Source organism: Eleutherodactylus coqui, chromosome 2 (genome assembly GCF_035609145.1).
Source record: "Eleutherodactylus coqui strain aEleCoq1 chromosome 2, aEleCoq1.hap1, whole genome shotgun sequence".
NCBI classification, from domain to species: domain Eukaryota; kingdom Metazoa; phylum Chordata; class Amphibia; order Anura; family Eleutherodactylidae; genus Eleutherodactylus; species Eleutherodactylus coqui.
This window is the reverse complement of record NC_089838.1, coordinates 296,802,943-296,822,576: the sequence shown is the minus strand read 5'-3', so window position 1 is coordinate 296,822,576 and position 19,634 is coordinate 296,802,943. Positions and strand designations below refer to the sequence as shown.

The window sequence follows — 19,634 nt, the reverse complement described above, 5'->3', positions numbered from 1 at the left end:
ATTTTTCTGGACTAGAACTTTTCTCTGATCCATCTTCTTTTTAATATATCCCTTATGTATCCTTTAAAATACAGTCGTACAATTATAAATGGCAGCCATAATGCTGATGTGACCCTCGGTGAAAAGGAGTTTGACACTCCTGTCATATGGGATGGCAGTTTTCCTGTCCTGCTACTAGAAAAATGTAGTTTTGCCCTTATATGAGGTACCAGAATCTCAAACGAGAGCAATAAACCCAGATCTTCTCTACACGTGGCAGAATTATGACCTCGAGAGACAACTATCTTTAGTATCACAGTATAAAGAAATGCCATTGGATCCCCACCAGGGGTATCCGCCATCCTGTGCCTACTATATGCAGCCAGCTCTAAATTTCCTTCTTGGTGAAAATCAAACTGAATTACGGTATTATTATTAGTCAGTGATTGCAATGATACCTGGACATCATGTGGTACTGCTTTGTGTTCACTTTATGGCACTATGTAAGCACTGTTTGGCAGCATGATGTGTGCAGCATATGATGGGATTAATTATACACAGTATAGCACTGTGGGTATGGAAGGGGTACCCACATGTTTGCCCTACAAACTTTGTTTTGATATTAAGGTCCGCTCACTTAGCTGGCCTTAGCTACATGTGACCAGTGCAGCTGCATAGGATGCCAGCTACCAGCTTGTATGGGGCATGTCAGAAGGATATAGGCTGGTGGTGATTGCTTCCCTTAGGTCCACCCTGCCAGATGTTCTTACTCCATGTGGCAGCATCTTGAGGAGGTACATGTAGCATTCTTCCCCTGGCTCTGCCTCTTCCCCTCTGGTGTTTCAAGGCTCCGCTCTCAGGCCATCAGCGTTCCAACAACACAATCGCTTAGTTCTGATACTGTATTTATATTATGAGCTTGGTTCTGGTATTGTACTTATGTTATTAGCTTGGTTCTGGTATTGTATCTATGTACTGAGGTTGGGTCATGCTGTATATATATTATGAGCTTGCTCCTGGTGCTATATTTATGTACTGAGTTAGGTCCTGGTGCCGTATTTCTGTTTGTTTCTGGGGATGTATTTATGTACTGATCTTGTTTCATGGGCTGTATTTATGATACGAGCTCGGTTCTAATGCTGCATTTATGCACTGAGTTTGGTTCTGATATTATATTGATGTTATGAGCTTGGTTATAGAACTGTATTTATGTTAGTAGCTTGGTTCTGGTACAGTATTTATTCACAGAGCTGTTCTGGTGTAGGTATGCTGCTTTCTGCACAAGCAGTATACAGGCAAACTATATATAGTTTTTTCTTTCTTATGAGGAGGAAGTGCAAATAAAAGTTTGCACCGGGTGCCATCTAATCTAAGCCCAGCACTGGGCGGGCGCCATAGGCAAAGAGTCAAACATGGACTATATATATGCCAACTTGATGTCGACCTGCTGCAAAACTGGTGTACGCCTACCTGTAAAGAGAAGTTGTTGCTTTTTTAAGCCCTTATGCGTAGGGCTGCTATAGCCGTTCCCATGTGTTGCGCTGCCAGGGCCGCCTCAGTATATTCCATTTATAAGCATTTTATAGAGGACCCAAATAGACTGTCCCAAGAACAATCATCATGCGCAGGTAAGTGGCACCCACGAGCCGTTCAGCCGCTGCCACACAAGCGAGCTTTGAAGAACCACACAGCTCCTTTATATGTGATCTCATGACCGCACCATCACCTGAGCGGCAGGGCGGTGTCACTGAACATACCTGGCTGCTCGCCCTCCGCGCCACAACTAATGAATGGAATATTTCAGCAGCTATAATCACCCACAGGGTGTCATTAACATTCCAATGTAAATAAGACCTCTTTATTTTTTTAATTATAGCTGTCCTTTAATGAGGTCCCAGATGAAGCCATACATCAGGTAGAGCGTTGTATATAGTCAACTTGTAAAAAACAGGGATCGGCGCTTTGAAGTACACGTAAATTAAGGTGAAAATTGGCCCATGTACTAAATGGTGCAATATTTTTATAAATATACCCTGAATATTTGATGCCCTGATATAGGTTCAGAGAAACCGTTGATCGATGTCATCGATGTGAAATAATAAAGTTGCCATAAATCCTATGATTTCATGGCGATTCATAGAGGATCGAGTGTCTATTGTAAAACTGTCTGTTTTCTCTCCAAGTATGTCATTATATAGTTCCCAACCTAATAATACACCGCTAGAGGGGGAGAACCGGTTGGGAAAGGAATGTGGCCTTTGAAATTACAACCACTGTTTAACATTCATTAATTTATATTAACGACATTGCAGGGCTGATTAATCAACAGGTATAAGTACTGCGCTTAGAAGTCACCATTGTCCCCAGCATGCTCACTTTCACTGCTGTTCGCCGGAATACAATGTGTCTCTAGAAGAAAAGGACATGCCATCAAGAGCTTACCTGGCCACATACCGCCCTACAGTGCCCAAATAATACCGCCATATAGGGCTAAATCGTCATGTTAGTGCCCAAATAATACCGTCATATAGAGCTACATCGTCATGTTAGTGCCCAAATAATACCGTCATATAGGGCTAAATCGCCATATTAATGCCCAGATTATATTGTTATAGGGCTTAGACAGATGGGCATGTTTTTGTTCCAGTATGCAACTGAAAATAACGGACGCATAACGAGACGAAACGCAACCATTGATTTCAAAGGATTCGTTTTCACTATCGGGATTCTTGCGCGTTAATACTACACCTGAGAAAAGATAGCGCTTGTGCAATAGCTTGAAGTTTGAATAGTCGGAAAAAAAACACTAAAATCCAGGTTCGTGCGCTAATACGCACCGTAGCAGTGAGTGTATTAGTGCATGCACCCATATAGTGGTGAAATAATGCTGACATACCTTAGCTGTCTTATATGGTGCTCACATAAAGCAGCCGTATGGAAACTAAATAATACCACCATACAGAGCTAACTAGCAATGTCATAAAGTACCGCTATTGTATTGCTCAAATAATGCTGTCATAAAGAAGTAAGAAGGAATCTCTTGCACAAAACCGCCATACAGTGCTAAGATAATGATACCGTAAAAAGAGATAAATAGTAATATTAAGGTATACCCATGGCATAGGGCTAAAACAATGCTATACACACACAATATACATATTTAGCTCTCGTAAAGTTGCCATATGGTACCAAACTAACACAGATAGTAGAATAAAGTGCCCACATCATACCGCAATAAAGTGCCACTATAACACCACAGTATAGTGCTAAATAACAGGATCACACTGTACTTTTATACAGTACCAAGTAATCCCACCACAAAGAGCTAGATAGTAATATCATAGAGAACCTAAAAATTGTAGTGCTGAGATGATGCTGCTCATATAAAACTGCCAAACAGTGTCAAAATAATACCACCATATATAGTAGTATCATGGAGAATTTCCCTTGTATTCCTGACGTAATACTGCCATATAGGGCTAAAGAGCAGTATAATACAATGATTGCATAAAACTACCACACAGTGCTAAAATAATACCACCACAAAGTACAATACATGGAACATATATGTAAAAATTTGCTATTATGGAGTTTTCTTTCCAGCATATATGGCGATGAAGGTTGAAATTTGGATCTTTATTTCAGCCTCCATTGTCTTATATGAGGGAAAGAAGGTTGTACAATAATAAAGGCCAGTGGTCAAAACACTAACAAGGCAAATTTGCACAATTTCACAATCTAGTGCCTAAATACTACTACTATATGGTACATACATAATACTACTATGAAGTGAACACATACCAGTGTCACAATGGAACCATATACCGTATAGTGCCCAAGTAATACTGCCACATGGTACATACATAATACTACTATGAAGTGAACACATACCAGTATCACAATGGAATCATATACCGTATAGTGCCCAAATAATACTGCAGTACAGTCCCTAAATAGTATTGGTGGTGGAGTGGTCCATGCCATGTGTCTGATGATGGTGAGAGAGGTCTCTTTACCATATTTCCTTGCTTGACACAATATCCACTCTTCAAAACACAAATGGAAGATGCCGATTTAGGAACCAGTTGGGGCATGAGGCTGAGACTGCGCCGGAGGGTTGTGTGAGGAGCCACTTCATGCTGGGTAATCTCTGGGCACTCACATCCATTCTGAGGACACAAAGAAGGGTAAAATGAATAACAGAACAACATGGCATCTGTATGATGTAATGCAATATCTCGGGCAGGGATTGTGAGCAGCAAGGGTCCTTGGGACTCCTCTATATGAGCAGAGAGCCACCACAAAGAGCAGCTCCAGCCGTGGTGGACTCAACGCAACCATAGACAACATGAGCGCCATGGAAGGAATAGGATACAATCTTACTGACAATAAAATGTACCTGGTTGATAGGCGTCTGCACAACTACCCCACCAATTATCTCCGTCTTGTATGCAGTTTGTGCCTTCTTCTCCTGTGGTCCAGATCCAGTAGATCCTATTTCAGGTGTCTGAGACGATCCCGGTCTGGGTACCTGAAGCACAACACAGTCATAATTAGGTGAACTGGGAAACAAAAGATCAGTCGTACAATGAGCCATAGACTCCAACTACCAGATTTTCGAGCTTAAGAACAATTGTCACTTCCCTTCAAAACTTTTTGGCTTCATACTTATGTTATAAGAAACATGGGTATTATCCGGACATTGGGTCTAAGAAAAGTGCCAGTTTTAGGGGAAGGAAAACTGGGCAATGACCAAGGGCCTCCATTTCCTAGGGTGCCCCCAAGTGCAGGAACTCCAGATGCAAACTCAAACTACCTAGTATTGTTTAGTGGTATAAAATATGATGGTGGGTATATATATATATATAAGAGCTATGAAGGAGGAGTGGGACACAGCCGCTATCGCTCGGCGAACATTACAGCTGTTTTGCATAAGCAAACAGCTGCATTGTACTTCATGCTTACAGCTTGCGTCCAGCTGTGAACTACCAGTGGGATATGAGCTGAAAGAATCTTTTCAGCGCTATCGACTGTGATAACAGCCTGCACCACTGATAAGAGTTCATTGCTCAATTCTAGAAAAATAGAATAGAGCGAGGAACGAATCGTGCACGAAAACTGCATGATATCCGTATATTTAGACGCAACGGTTATCACTCAAAAGACGGCTTTGAGCAAATTTTGAGCGAGAATTGTTGTGTCTAAATGGGCCTCCGTTTGAATCAGTCTGGTATCCGGTTTGCAAATCTTTTTGCAAGTTTTATCCAATCTGGCTACAAATTGAGAACCAAGGTAGACCTACAAGTGGATAGGCCTTATCTTATCTGATGGCCCAGACCACACATTGGGTAATTCCCTCTGCAGAACTCACATGGAGCATTGTTTACAGCACAAAGGGCAAGAAAAGACCCAAGGGTGAAAAATCTCTACACAAAGCAGTGATCACATTGTTGGGAACCTATGAGTGACTTTGCCTTTGGCACACCGGTGTGCTTCTTCAGCTCCATTTACACAGAGATGTGTTAATCACACATGACCAGCCTCCTATTCCAGACAGCAGTTACTCAATCCTGGACCGCGGCCCATTTCTCACAGTATAATTAGCTCTATCGTGCAGTGCCGAGAGGACCATATGCCCTGCAGCTTGTCTGCCTGCAATGTATTCAGATGAATTCTTCTCTATATACACGGAAGTTCCCCGTTTTATCCCATTACTTAGCAGTCTGCCTCATACGTGTTTACCAAGTGTGAGTGATGATAAAAGTATAGGGACAAACATAGAAGGTGATGAAATTTGATTTTATTCACATTTTTTCAATACAGTGTTGGGCCACCTTTGGCCTCAATGACTGCAGTAACCCTCCCAGGCATGCTTTCCACTAAATTCCCACAGATGTGTGGAGGGATTTGCCGCCAAATCCTTGAGTAGAGCTTCAGATAGTGTTGCAGGGGATGATTGGCGTGTTGGGTGTGCACAGATACGGCGTTGTAGTTCATTCCAAAATATGAAGATGGGATGTAGAACTAATAATAATCTTTATTTGTATAGCGCCAACATATTCCACAGCGCTTACATAGACAGGGGGATGTAGTAATCAATTTAAGGAAACAGTAGGGGTGAGGGTCCTGCTCCAACGAGCTTACATACTACAAGTAATGGGGGGATACAGAAGGTAAAAGGGGCTGGAGATGTGCATGGTATGGCGAGGTGGAGAGTGAGGGATGCTATACACATAGACAATGGTCAGACATTAAGCCATGTGACGGCAAAAACGGTGTGATTGCGGGGGGGGGGGCAGTTGATGGTGGCTAGCAGGGATTGCAGTCAGTAGGTCAGGGAGCATGTTATCATGCGGTATCCAGAGGATTTTGGTTTAGGGGATGTGGTATGCCTACCTGAAGAGGTATGTTTTGAGAGCACGCCTAAAGTTTTGTGAGTCATGGATTGCCCGGATAGCCTTTGGGAGTGCGTTCCAGAGGACAGGTGCTGCTCTTGAGAAGTCTTGGAGGCGGGAATGAGAGGTTCGAATTAAAGGTGCACTCAGTCTGATTTAATTAACAGAGCGAAGGGCGCGGGCTGGGTGATGGATTGAGATGAGGGAGGCAATGTAGGGCGGCGATGCACTGTGGAGAGCTTTATGGATGAAGGTAGTGAGTTTAAATTGAATTCTGTATTTGATGGGCAGTCAGTGCAGTGACTGGCACAGGGCAGAGGCCTTTGGGCTGGCAAATGAAGTTCGTAAATGTTCTGCTCCTCGAACATTGCGTACTCTATGGCATGGTGCTTAGTCATATTGGTAGAGACATGGAGCTGTGCCAAAGTATTGCCACAGGGTAGGTAATGCCACATTGTCCAGAATGTCTCTGTACCCATTGGCGTCGAGGGTGGACTTCACCACAACCAATAGTCCTTACTAGCAGAAACTCCCCCCAATACTATAACAGAAACTTCTCCAAACTTCACTGTTGTGATGATGCAGTCACGTAGAAACTGATTTCCAATCAACCACCACACCAAAGTGCAGCCATCCGATTGGAAGATGGTGTACCGTGATTCAGCTGTCCACAACACTTGCTTCCACTTATTTACAATCCAAGGACGACTCTCCAAGTGCCATCGCAGGCTCCTCTGTGCATTCACTGCTGTGATGTTAGCCCTCTGTACACCTGCTCGTCCATGGTAACCCTTCGCATCTAGTTCCCTACAGATGGTTCTGGTGCCAACAGATGTTCCAATGGCCTGTGAAACTTCTTGAGTGAGTGTTTTGGGAGAGGATGTGCATGATGCCTTAACAACTTGTACAAAGTTGTCCACGTTCTGCCCGTTTACGAGGTCTCCCTGAACGTGGCTGCACCACACACACCAGATGGTTTCCATTTCAGAATAACATTATAACATTGGATTTCGAAAGGTCCAAAAGTGCTGTGATATCTCATACTAATTGTTTGCTCAGATGGCATCCTACCACCATACCCCGTTGGAAGTCTGTCAACTCTTCAACCTTCTAACAAACTTTGCTTACAACTGGGTAAGTCTTGGTAACGTCTCTTATACCGGCGGCAACAGCATCTATTTGGCACACTCTGCACAGCTCAGCACTTTTCTGGCTTAGCGCTCTTTCTCCTGACCCTCTCCAGGCAGCACACCTCTGGAGCTCACCGATAGGCCACCGGTTACCTGCTGGTCCACAATATCAACACATATCATCTGCTTGTCTCGTACACAGCGCTTGTGTAACTACCTGTATGCCACACAGCCAGCAGACCAACTACCACGCTTTCACACTGACCTGGCATGTTGTCACCCGTGCTCTGCCCAGAGCTGCTTCTCGCCATTACAATTTGTATTGCCGCAAACTTAAAAAAACCTTATTGTGTATAATTTTTACCCTTTAATGGTGTTGTACCAAGATTTCAAGTTATCCGCAAGCCACAGGATAGCGGATAACTTGCTGATGGGTGGGGTCTCACTGCTGAGGCCCCTACCAATCTCAAGAACAGTGGTCCCGTGTCCCCCTTTGCCTGTCACTGTAGCGGTCACTTGGCGTTAGCCAAGCGTACGCAGTTGATGCTCCATTCATTTCAATGAGAAAAAACCCAAGTACTTGTCGCTCAACTATCTCCACAGTCCCACTGAAGGTGAATGGAGTGCCAGCGCACTTGCGCGGCCAGCGCTTCACTCAGTCTCCTCACTGCAGGGGGTGCAGTGACCTGTACTGTGGACTGGAGATAAACCTTGAAGCTCCCAAAAATTATAACTGGAGTAAACAGCCTACTGCTATAATGACCAGAGCTCCATCCAGCATGATTATATGACATATCATCAGGCTGTAACAGCCATGGAATATGACTCAAGAACTTACATTTAGGATTTCTTTTTTTCATTTTAGGCAGTACATTCTTCATTGGTTATATCATGTTAACATACAGTAGTTATAATACATTATATTCGGATCAGGGGTAATAAAGCATAGTAAATAACATTTGGCTACCGGTGTCTGACAGCTTATTTTTGGCAATCACTGAAGCAAAGCATGAACAGCAAAAACAGCAGCTGGTGCGGGTCTAGTAGACATGCTATGGGCGTAGTTAGAGGAAATGGTGCTCAATGGAGCGTCCTAAGCTCCACCGCCATCTCCAAAACTGTTACCCTTGTAAACTTTTCTTGACTGCCAGGTGTCTGGACCAGTCAAAATTTGGTACATCAAATGGCAATTGAATTTTTGTTTCTTTTCGGAGCGTTTGACGGGTCATTATGAATAGAAATAATTTCCTGTGATGAGTAATTCCATTCTTACTATCACGACAATATAAATAGTGGACAGAGTAATTAGCTGCTGTAATTAGCTGCTGTAATTGATTCCAGATAATGGATCGATATTTGAAGATGTACATTTTTTCTATAACGATGGCCGACCTACAAGAGATGTCTCTGGGGGTTTACTAGCTGTCAACTACCCTAATTTTTCACTTTTGATCCTCTCGGCCGAATGGGGCTCCACAATTTTTCGTTGCACTCCTAGCTTTATGATTCCATCTCAAGCGACTTTAAAGTGACCCTCCGGTTTTAGGCCAAAATTCTGTCCCATGACCGGAGGTGAAGAGGATATATTACCTACAGTTCTACTCTGCCATCTCCCCAACCCACTTGTTCTGGGTCCTGTTTTCGGACATCCAAGATGGCCGAAACTATCTTTAGACTACCTAATCTCCACAGTGCATTGTTAGCGTTAGACCTTTTCTCTGATTGGCCAAAGCTACTCATGTAGCTACAAGTTCTGAGCCCTTACAAGCTCCTCTGCTTTAAGCCTTAACATATTCTGATTGTATACTACTGGCAACTATCTTGCCATCGTATTAAAGTGACTCTCCAGTTCCGGGACAAATTTGTCTCGGGACCGGGAGGGGGAATTATGTAACCTGTTGCCATGTTTTTCCGCTATTTATTGGGGTCCCTGTTCATAAGTCCAATGTGGCCATGGAAATACTAAGACTACCCGATGCACACTGAGCACTAGTGGTACATCAGTAGTCTAAGACACTAAATGTTGCTTAGATTGGCCAGCATGAGCAGCACTAGCCAATCAGGAAGTAGCATGCGAATACTGACAGGATTGTGGTACGGCCATTTTGAACAAATGAAGTTGAGCCCAATAACAAGTGGCTCATCCAGGAAAAGAATGGCACAGGTACTATAACTCCCCAGAACTGGAGGGCCACTTTATGTAATGATAATTATAATGATTCTTCATCATAAAACCCCGTCGTAATATCATCGTTGTGTCATTTGCTGCCCTAGCCCTTTATCTAAACACCCTGGCCAAGGCAGAGTGGCTTCTTGGTGCTGCCCTGGCACCTTGTACCAGGAGGTATTACTGATTTAATGGCTGATTGCCTCGTATAGTGATATCAGTAGTGAAGTATTTCTAAGATTTATGGATCTTAAGATACATGCCTTGTAAGCAGCGCTCAAGTACATACATGCCATAGACAAGACAACCCGCCTCCTTAAGAAGCTTAAGATGCCAGCGCCGCTCCCAAACTCCTTACACCAGAACACAATGCAGATTTCTTGATACCAGGATAATGGAGGCTCATTAGGATTCTAATAATCCATATAAAGCAATGTATAATAAGAGAGAAGAGCATTCATCTGTCAGCACGGAGTCTCTCATAAAATGCGTAGCGTTCATACCGCCATTCTGTAGCAGCCCTGCTTGTAGGCCTAAGAATCCTCCTGTAGTGCTGAACTTTATATGCCCATTTATATGCCACGGTGCCCCAGAACAGTTTGGAGCTACACAACCTCTGTTAGGGCACATGCAGACATACTGGAAATGCTACGGATTTACCTTGCAGATTTGTGCGCCGAAAATCTCTAGCGGATTACACTACAAGCCGCGTGGATGAGATTTTAATACATTTTACTGCATGGAAATCTGTAGAATGTCAAATTCTGTTGCTATTGCTTTTCTCTACTGAGTTCCATGGGAAAATCAAAACCCTGCGGATCCCCTGCAAAATCCGTAAGTGCGGAATTCAAAACCATTTTTTTTTAGTCTATGCGATTTGGGGTGGATTTCTCAGCAAATTTCTGCAGAATGACTGCGGAAATTTTCCTACTTTAAGTGACCTACCCTAAAACAGCCATCCGCAGTCTGTATACTACAAGATGTATCTATACAGTGTAGGCCTTAGGTTAAATGGCACCATGTGCGGAATGTTTTTGGCATCCCTCAGTCATAAGAAAAAAACGCTATATATATTTCACTGATAGGCAGCCTATCTGTATTCTGCTTGTTCAGAAAGCAGCATACTCACACCAGAACCGCTCAGTGAATAAATACCGTACCAGAGCCAAGCTTATAACATGAATACAGCACCATAACCAAGTTTATAACATAAATACAGAAAAAAACAACTAACTACCTAGATGCAATACCAAAACCAAGCTGATAACATAAATACAGAACCAGAACAATGCTGATAATATACATACAGCATTAGAACCAATCTACTTACATAGAAACAAAACCAGATCCAAGCTGATAACAAATACAGCACCAGAACAGTTCAGTAAATACATACTGTCTCAGAACCAAGCTCATAATATTAATACAGCGGCAGAACCAAGCTCAGTACATACATGCAGCACAAATCAACCTCAGTACATAAATACAGCACCAGAACCAACCCCAGTACATAAATACAGCACCAAAACCAAGAGAATCAAGCTCATAGCATGAATACAGCACTAGAACCAAGCTCTACATAAATACAGCATGAAGTAACCTCTGTACATAGATACAATAGATCCAGTTTGCAGTCACAATAGGCTCTGACCTCTGCTTTAACCTCCATTCTCTGGCCCGGACATGCTACCTGCACCTTAGGAAGATCGCAAAAATCTGTCCATTTCCCAACACGGACACGCTAAAGACACTCGTTTTCGCCCTCATCCACTCCCGACTTGACTACTGCAACTCGCTACTCAACAGCCTCCCCCGCACCAGACTCTCCCCTCTGCAATCCACACTAAATGCGGTAGCCAGGCTCATCTTACTATCCAGTCGTTTCTCCGATGCCCCTGCACTATGTCAGTCACTGCATTGGCTGCCCATCCATTAGAGAACTCAATTCAAACTCATCACCCTCACCCTCTCCATGGCGCTGCGCCAGCGTACAGTGCTTCCCTCCTGTCCGTACACCACCCAGCCCGCACAGTCGAATCAGCCAACATGTTCAGACTAAACGTCCCTCTAACACGAACCTCACATGCATGCCTCCAGGACTTCACCAGAGCAGCACCCATCCTCTGGAACGCTCTTCCCCCAAACATCTGGACAATCCCCGATGCATGGAACTTCAAACGCGCCTTAAAAACGCACCTCTTCAAAGAAGCATTACAAATCCCCAACTTGCCCCCTACAACATGCCCCCTGCCCCTCTCACTCCACGCCTGGACTACTGTCTACCTCCGACACCACACACTCTGCCTACCATGTCCATCTCTTACCCCTGTACCTCCTGCATCTCCTCCTCCTTGTTGCATGTAAGGTTGTTGGTGCAGGCCCCCCACCCCTATTGTTCCCTAAAAACCTAAACACTATATGTAACTGTTCTTTCCTATTAATTTGATTACTACGTGTAACAGTTGTAACATCTGTGCGCCCCTGTGTTCTAAAAGCACTGCGGAATAAGTTGGCACTATACAAATAAAGACTATTATTATTATTACAATACCAGAACCAAGCTCATACTATAAATACAGCACCAGAACCAAACTTATAATAAAAATACAGCACAAACCAACCTCAGTACATAGACAAAACACCAGAACCAAGCCACTAACAAATATACCGTAGTAATAGAACTAAGTTATTGTGCTGCAGCGGTGCGGATGGGCTGACAGCGGCTCCTTGGAACATCAGGGGGAAGGAAACTAAGCCAGTATAATGATTCATATAGCTCCACAAGATGCTGTTGTATAAAGGAAGTAGATCATCTGAAGAGGCGAACCTAGGGGGATTGATAGCGCCCAGCAGAAGTGTAACTTGAAGCTCCTGGGCCCCAATGCAAAGATTGGCCCCCAACTATAATGCTTTATTCATAGTACTGGCCTCCCTATATGTAGAAGAGAGGCCTTATGTGCTCTCTAAGGCTCCTGGGCCCGGGTGCAACAGCATTCCCTGCATCCCCTATAGTTACACCCCTGGCCCCCAGCCTACATCTACCTGATGCCCCCATACAACCTGGTTGCCAGTGTCCTGTGCGACTGCACAAGCTGCACATAGCTAAGGCCAACCATGCACAGAGGTAGTAGATGGCTCCTTTGCAACACTGGAATACACCAATATAATAAATGGCACATGGTAAATGGCAGCCTGTTAGAGAGCCTGCATTGGAACTCGAGGGAGCTACAGGCTTGTCTTCTTAACAGAACCAAATACAGTATACCGCATAGTACAGACCCCCACATCACTGCCATAGAAGCCGAAGCCTTAAGGCCTATTTAGACACAACGATTCTCGCTCAAAATTCGCTCAAAGCCATCTTTTGAGCGATAACCATTGCGTCCAAATGCACAGACATCGTCCATTTTTTGCGCACGATTTGTTCCTCGCTCAATTCTAGAAAACTCTTATCAGCATTGCAGACTGTTATCACAGTCGGCAGCGCTGATAAGATTCTTTTAGCTCGTGTCCCGCTAGTAGTTCACAGCGGGACACGAGCTGTAAGCGTGGAGAACAATGCAGCTGTTTGCTTATGCAAAACAGCTGTATTGTTTGCCGACTGATAGCGGCAGTGTCCCGCTCTGCCTGCATAGCTCTTTAGTAGCTACTTAGCCACTATAGACTATGCAAAGATGATCACTCAAAACTGTCACTCAAACTGTCGTTTGAGCAATTTTTGAGCGATCATCTTTCAGTGGAAATGGGGTCTTAGTGTCCCACAGCAGTGCATGCCACAGGAGACTTTACGACACTGTCAGCTACAGGGTTTTCAGAATGGCTACAGACACTGATTCCTCATAGCAATGCAAGTTACATGCACCCCCATGAAGGCAAAGTAACCACAGTGCCCTACAGTGAAGAGAAAGTGACAGGTAAATAGCCAACCAGTCCACTGATTTCTTGTTCCTGTGCTCAGTGAAAATTTTGCCCAAAGTGATGTCCCACGTTTGTATAACTTTGAAGTCCTGTAATCTTGTCCAATTCTGACTTTGGCCAATACATCTCCAACAGTCAGCCAAACGATATATTCCCCAAAGGAATGATGGTAGACCCCGTGACTTGGATTACATTGACCACAGCAGCCATTTTATTAGCAAAATATACATGCAAAACTACTGCATAATGCATTGCAAAAACACCCCTCAGGGTATTCGCACAAACCACCGTACACTCCCGTGTAACAATGAGATGGAAGGCGTCCTACAAGGGTCCTGGTGCCATTCTGCTCCATAAAAGATTTAATTTATCCCTAACCATCTCATACAGGGGCATAGCTATAGGGATGCAGAGGCCGCAGTCACTACCGGGCCCTAGAGCCTTAGGGGGCCCCTCTCTCATATAAGAAAGCACCGTGTTATAAGCGGCACATGGATGGGGGCCATGTTACAGATGTTGTATTGGGGCTCCCTACATTTAGCTTCTGCCTAATCTTTTAAGATTCTAGCAATGTCCCAGGCTGCTAAAGTTGGATTGATGGGCTTCTAAAGAGACGCAATAATGCAGAGGAAAGTCTTGAAGGGACCCCCATGCTGAGCTTATCCTTAGCCCTTAGCCTTTAACTACGCCTCTGGTCTCACACAAGGTTTGGGGGCACCATGATCGTCTGTAGATGGTGATTATTTACATCCACTTCAGGGACACCGTCCAGCAAGAGCCCAACCAGACCAACCAGAAATTCCAAGACCCACAAACAACTGCAAGAGCATAAAACTACGACAGTCACAGTTACCAAGAAAGAAGGAACCGTAACCATCCGTGCCGTGACAGAAAGGATCTAGACCTTAGTTAAATAGGGAGGGCAGCACTCATCACTGCTGCCACATTGCACTAACGGGCGATGAGCCCTGGGAACTACATTTGCTCCCACCCTAACGCCACCCATCTCATTCACTCCTCTCCCACTAACCTTTCCCTACACCATAGTCAAGTTGGCCTTCGTCTACGGCTTTCAGCCTATGTGTGGCCTTTACTTTACCCTGCCAGAAGCCAGGATGAGAGGTTTCTCCTGTGCAGTTGTCCTCCTCAGACTAATACTTTCCTCCACCGTATCATCACCTGTTTATGGCAATATTTGACACGTAGTAATCCTGTGTTCTCGTTAAACGTCAATGCTGCATACTTTACAAGGGGAGTCCACCTTCATAATTCTGAAATGTGAACCTTTCTACAACTGTACTTAGAGAACCAGCCTCCCATGCTTCCATTTTCCTCATCACATCATGACAGTGTTCTTGTCACATTCAGGACTGTCCTCACTAACATAATCACGTGTGTGTATGGGTCATCACCAGTACCGGCCTTAGGCTAGATGGTACCCTGTGCAGAATTTTTTTGTGCCCCCAATCAAAAGAAACATAATGAAATATATGTAGTTTTGGTGCAGAAAATGCACGGTAGCAGCATACCCACACCAGAACGGCTCAGTGAATAAATACAGTGCCAGAACCAAGCTCACAATATAAAGTGAAGCAACAGAACCAACCTCAGCACAATACTAGAACAAAGCACATAACATTAATAAAGCCAAGAACTAAGCTCACAGCATAAATACAGCAGCAGAACCTACCTCAATAGAGTACCAGAACCAAACAGGGGAGCCAAATGACTGACAGCAGTGCCTCAGACATCAGAGGAAAGGAAATAGAGCCGGGAGAAGGATGATTCATGTAGCTTCACAAGATGCTGCGGCACAGAGGAAGATCATCTAGCCAAGTGGACCTAAGGAAAGTGATTGCCCCAAGCCTATATCCACCTGGTGCTCCCCTATAAACTGGTGGCCATCACCCTATGTGACCATACGGGTCGCAATAGCTAAGGCCATAATTGCGCATTTGTTACAGTCTTGTACAAAATTGTTGTAAAAACAGCAATTCAATTGCAAAGTGTTAATTTAATGTTCCCCCTAGATTAGAATGATAGATTTCCTTTAAACTCCATTAAAGTGAATGTTGTTGAGCTGCAATTCCACATTCAACCTGTGGACAGGAGTGGTGCTGTTTCTCTAAACAGCCATAGTTTTCTAATTCTGGACAATCTCTTTAGCACTTCCTCTACTGGCAATAAACAAAGAGGCTTAGAAATTAAGTTCCGCTCTGCTGTAGTTATGAGCAGCGCATGGCTCTGCCAGACAGAGACAAATCAGAGGTTGTGATTAGTAGGGGTCAAAGAGACCCCCACCTATGACTATGATGAAGAGCTTGCAGGGTTCTATTGCATGTTGTGAACTTTGGCTCCTCTTCTTGCTTCTCTCTGACTATGGGCCATATATCTCCCCAACATATCATACATTTCATAAAACAAGAATGACCCTTTAATGGCCAACTGGATATTATAAAAGGTGACAATAGACTTCCCCAGAGAGGGATTACCCGTTCCAATGGTTCTTGCTTCGGTTTATAGAGATTTTAGGCAGGGCAAAAAGATTATGAAAAAGGAGGAACAGAGATAATTCTTCCTGTTCACATCTGGCACAACAGGTTTGGGATGGGTTATATATGTCTTTAGAGGGTTGTGGGGGCCCAAAGTGGCATATAGTTACTGAGTGCTGAATTGACCCGAATGTATGGTGTCTCCAAAATCAGTGGAGCAGTTGGAGGTGATTAATCAATTTAAACATCTGAATACCATGCGCTTCAACTGAAATGAACTTGGATACAATATACCGTATATACTCGAGTATAAGCCAACTTTTCAGCACATTTTTTGCTGAAAAAGCCCCCCTTGGCTTATACTCGAGTCGCGAGTCTCTCCCATTGCTTTCAATGGGGCCGCCGGCAGCAGCAATAGACTGCCGACACCCCTGCAGTGATTTTCAGGGAAGGGCTTTAAATATAAGCCCTTCCCTGAAAATCATCCCTGGCTTGTGTAAAAAATAAAAAAATATATATACTTACCTGTCCGCCGCTACCAGGGCTCAGGTTCGTCTAGCTGCTTGGGTCTCATCACTGTAATAAAGTTCTTTCAGCAGACGGAAATTTAAAATCCCCGCCTGCTGAAAGGGCTGCGTCTGATTGGCTGAGCACTCAGCCAATCACAGGCAGCGCTCGGCCATTCTATGAATTCAATGACCCTTAGAATGGCTTTAAAGAGTATCTAATACTCTGGAGGGCCTGCCACGTCCATGTATTACATAGTGGGCGCAATAAATTTGTAATGTGTAATGCTTCATTTCCCCTGTGGACGTGCAGCTGGGAAATTGCAAGCATAGTGAAGGATTGTCCTGCAGATTACAACTGAATATATGAGATCGAAGCAGCAAGACTCCTCGTAATCAGTTTATGATTAAGGGACCCAACAAGGTATTGTCCAAAGCAGAAAAACACCTAAGACGTAGTAACCATGCCTCTTAGTTTCTTAGAAAGTGTTATAAAATCCATGAAATCTCGAAAGCCCAAGTTTCTTGAGTGCCTCTATGGCCAGCTTTAGTTCTTAATTTCCGGACATGTCTGCATACAGTGCAGGAATCATCCCATGATACATTCTACAGACATAAAGGAGTAAGCCAAAGGCGAATGACTAGGGGTTCTTAATATTAAAGAACGGCAATACACAAATAATGAAAATGCAGATGCGCTAAAATAACGAGAGCTACAGATGTAGAGATCATTATCCTAAAAGACATTTGGCTTATCTTGATGCATCTTGCTTTAATTATATCTTGGAATGCAGTTCAGCAAAGCGTTTCAGAGATCTGTATCGTGGATAATCTGAGATACACCTAATAAAGTCATCTTCAGAAATACCAACTGATAGGGCAATAATCACAATAGCGTCACTTTTCCAAAAATGAGTAGACATCAATGTCCCAATCAGTAGAAATGTTGAAATATAGTTCTCTCAGAAGTATAAAGCCGCCCACAAGATCCTTATCAATGTAGTAGACACCAAGCAAAGTTTTACAAGAGTTTTTCACACTGATATTCCTTTGAAAGACAATCAGATGTCTTAAAACAGTGAAGAATATGAGAAGAACTACATCTTTGGAAGGGACAATTTTGCTCAGAAGAGTTGAAGGGAGGAAAGAACTAAGAAGTATGGATGGAGAGAATCCCAAATATAACTAAATCCCCAATGCGACATTCTGGAGAAACCCTATGAGTTACACTATAATGGCTGCCATACATGGATGAAGTTGGTTTTGTTCTCAAGTCCAGACCCCACTACTCATAGAATACATACATACATTTGTAGTGTGAAGAAGCTGTTACTTACGGTGATTTTGCTTGCTGCATTTAAGGCATCAACCCATCCCTGAAGATCCTTTTGGTCACTGGCTTGGAGAAAATATCGTTGTGATAAGGCATTGATAACTGGTGGAAATGAAAATGAAGAAACACTGTTAAAAATAATGCACGCATAATGATAGATCAGACAGATAGATAGATAGATATAAAATAGATAGATAGATAGATGGATAGATAGATATGAGATAGAGAGATAGATATGCGATAGAGAGATAGATTTGAAATAGATATGAGATAGATATGAGATAGAGGGATAGATAGATATAAGATAGATATGAAATAAATGGATAGATATGAGATAGATAGAGAGAGATAGAGAGAGATAGATATGAGATAGCTAGACAGATAGATATGAGATAGATATGAAATAAATAGATATGAGATAGATAGAGATAGAAATATAGATAGATATGAGATAGATATGAAATAGATAGACAGATAGATATTAAATAAATGGATAGATATGAGAGAGAGAGATATAGATAGATATGAGATAGATAGATAGATATGAGATAGATATGAAATAAATAGATAGATATGAGATAGATAGATAGAGAGATATAGATAGATATGAGATAGATAGATATGAGATAAATAGAGAGAGAGAGATACATAGATAGATATGAGATAGATAGATATGAGATAGATGATAGATAGAGATATGAGATAGATAGATATTAGATAGATAGATATAGATTGTAGATAGATAGATATTAGATAGAGAGAGAGAGACATAGATAGATATGAGATAGATGATAGATAGATAGATAGATAGATAGATAGATAGATATATGAGATAGATAGATATTAGATAGATAGATATAGATTATAGATAGATAGATAGATAGATATGAGATGGATATTAGATAGATAGATATGGAGAGAGAGATGAGATAGATAAGAAATACATAGATAGATAGAAAGATAGATAGGTATGAGATGGATATGAGATAGATAGATAGATGATAGATAGAGAGAGAAATAGAGAGAGAGAGAGAGAGACATAGATAGATATGAGATAGATAGATAGAGAGATAGATATTAGATAGATAGATATGAGATAGATAGATAGATAGATAGATAGATAGATAGATAGATAGATATGAGATAGATAGATAGATAGATAGATATTAGATAGATAGATAGATATTAGATAGATAGATAGATAGATAGAGAGATAGATATTAGATAGATAGATAGATAGATAGATAGATATGAGATAGATAGATAGATAGATATGAGATAGATAGATATGAGATAGATAGATAGATAGATAGATAGATAGATAGATAGATAGATAGATAGATAGATAGATAGATAGATAGATAGATAGAGCACAGAACCCACGAGGCAGTGGCTGGAGTTAGAATCATGGAGGACACCCATCAACATTCATTGGCAGTTGATTGAGATATATGATGAAGGTATAATGGGCGTGGAAAATGTAAGCTTGTGTGACAGTTCAAAGAATGCTGAATGTAAGAACGAACCAAATGGCCGGAAAAGGCTGCCCATGGTCTTCCATCAAGACAATGCTCCTGTTCATCACGTGGCCCTTATTCAGGGGTTTCTTCATGATAACAGCTTTAAAGTGGTTCCTCACGTTCCCTACATCACCTGACCTGGCACCTAGTGATTTTTTTGTTTAAGGACATTCTCCATGGTCACGTGTTTTCCA

At 42.7% G+C, this 19,634-nt stretch overlaps 1 protein-coding gene across 1 annotated transcript in view; it reads right to left on the bottom strand.

Annotated features, from left to right (window-relative positions):
- PLEKHA2 (pleckstrin homology domain containing A2) overlaps positions 1 to 19,634 on the bottom strand; it is a 61,967-nt gene that overhangs the window by 18,022 nt on the left and 24,311 nt on the right. Inside the window, exons 5-7 of the mRNA XM_066593377.1 lie at positions 17,925 to 18,022; positions 4,379 to 4,510; positions 3,996 to 4,148 (exon numbers count right to left, since the gene is read on the bottom strand). Of these exons, the coding sequence (XP_066449474.1) occupies positions 3,996 to 4,148; positions 4,379 to 4,510; positions 17,925 to 18,022 (383 nt within the window). The remainder of the gene's footprint in view (positions 1 to 3,995; positions 4,149 to 4,378; positions 4,511 to 17,924; positions 18,023 to 19,634) is intronic.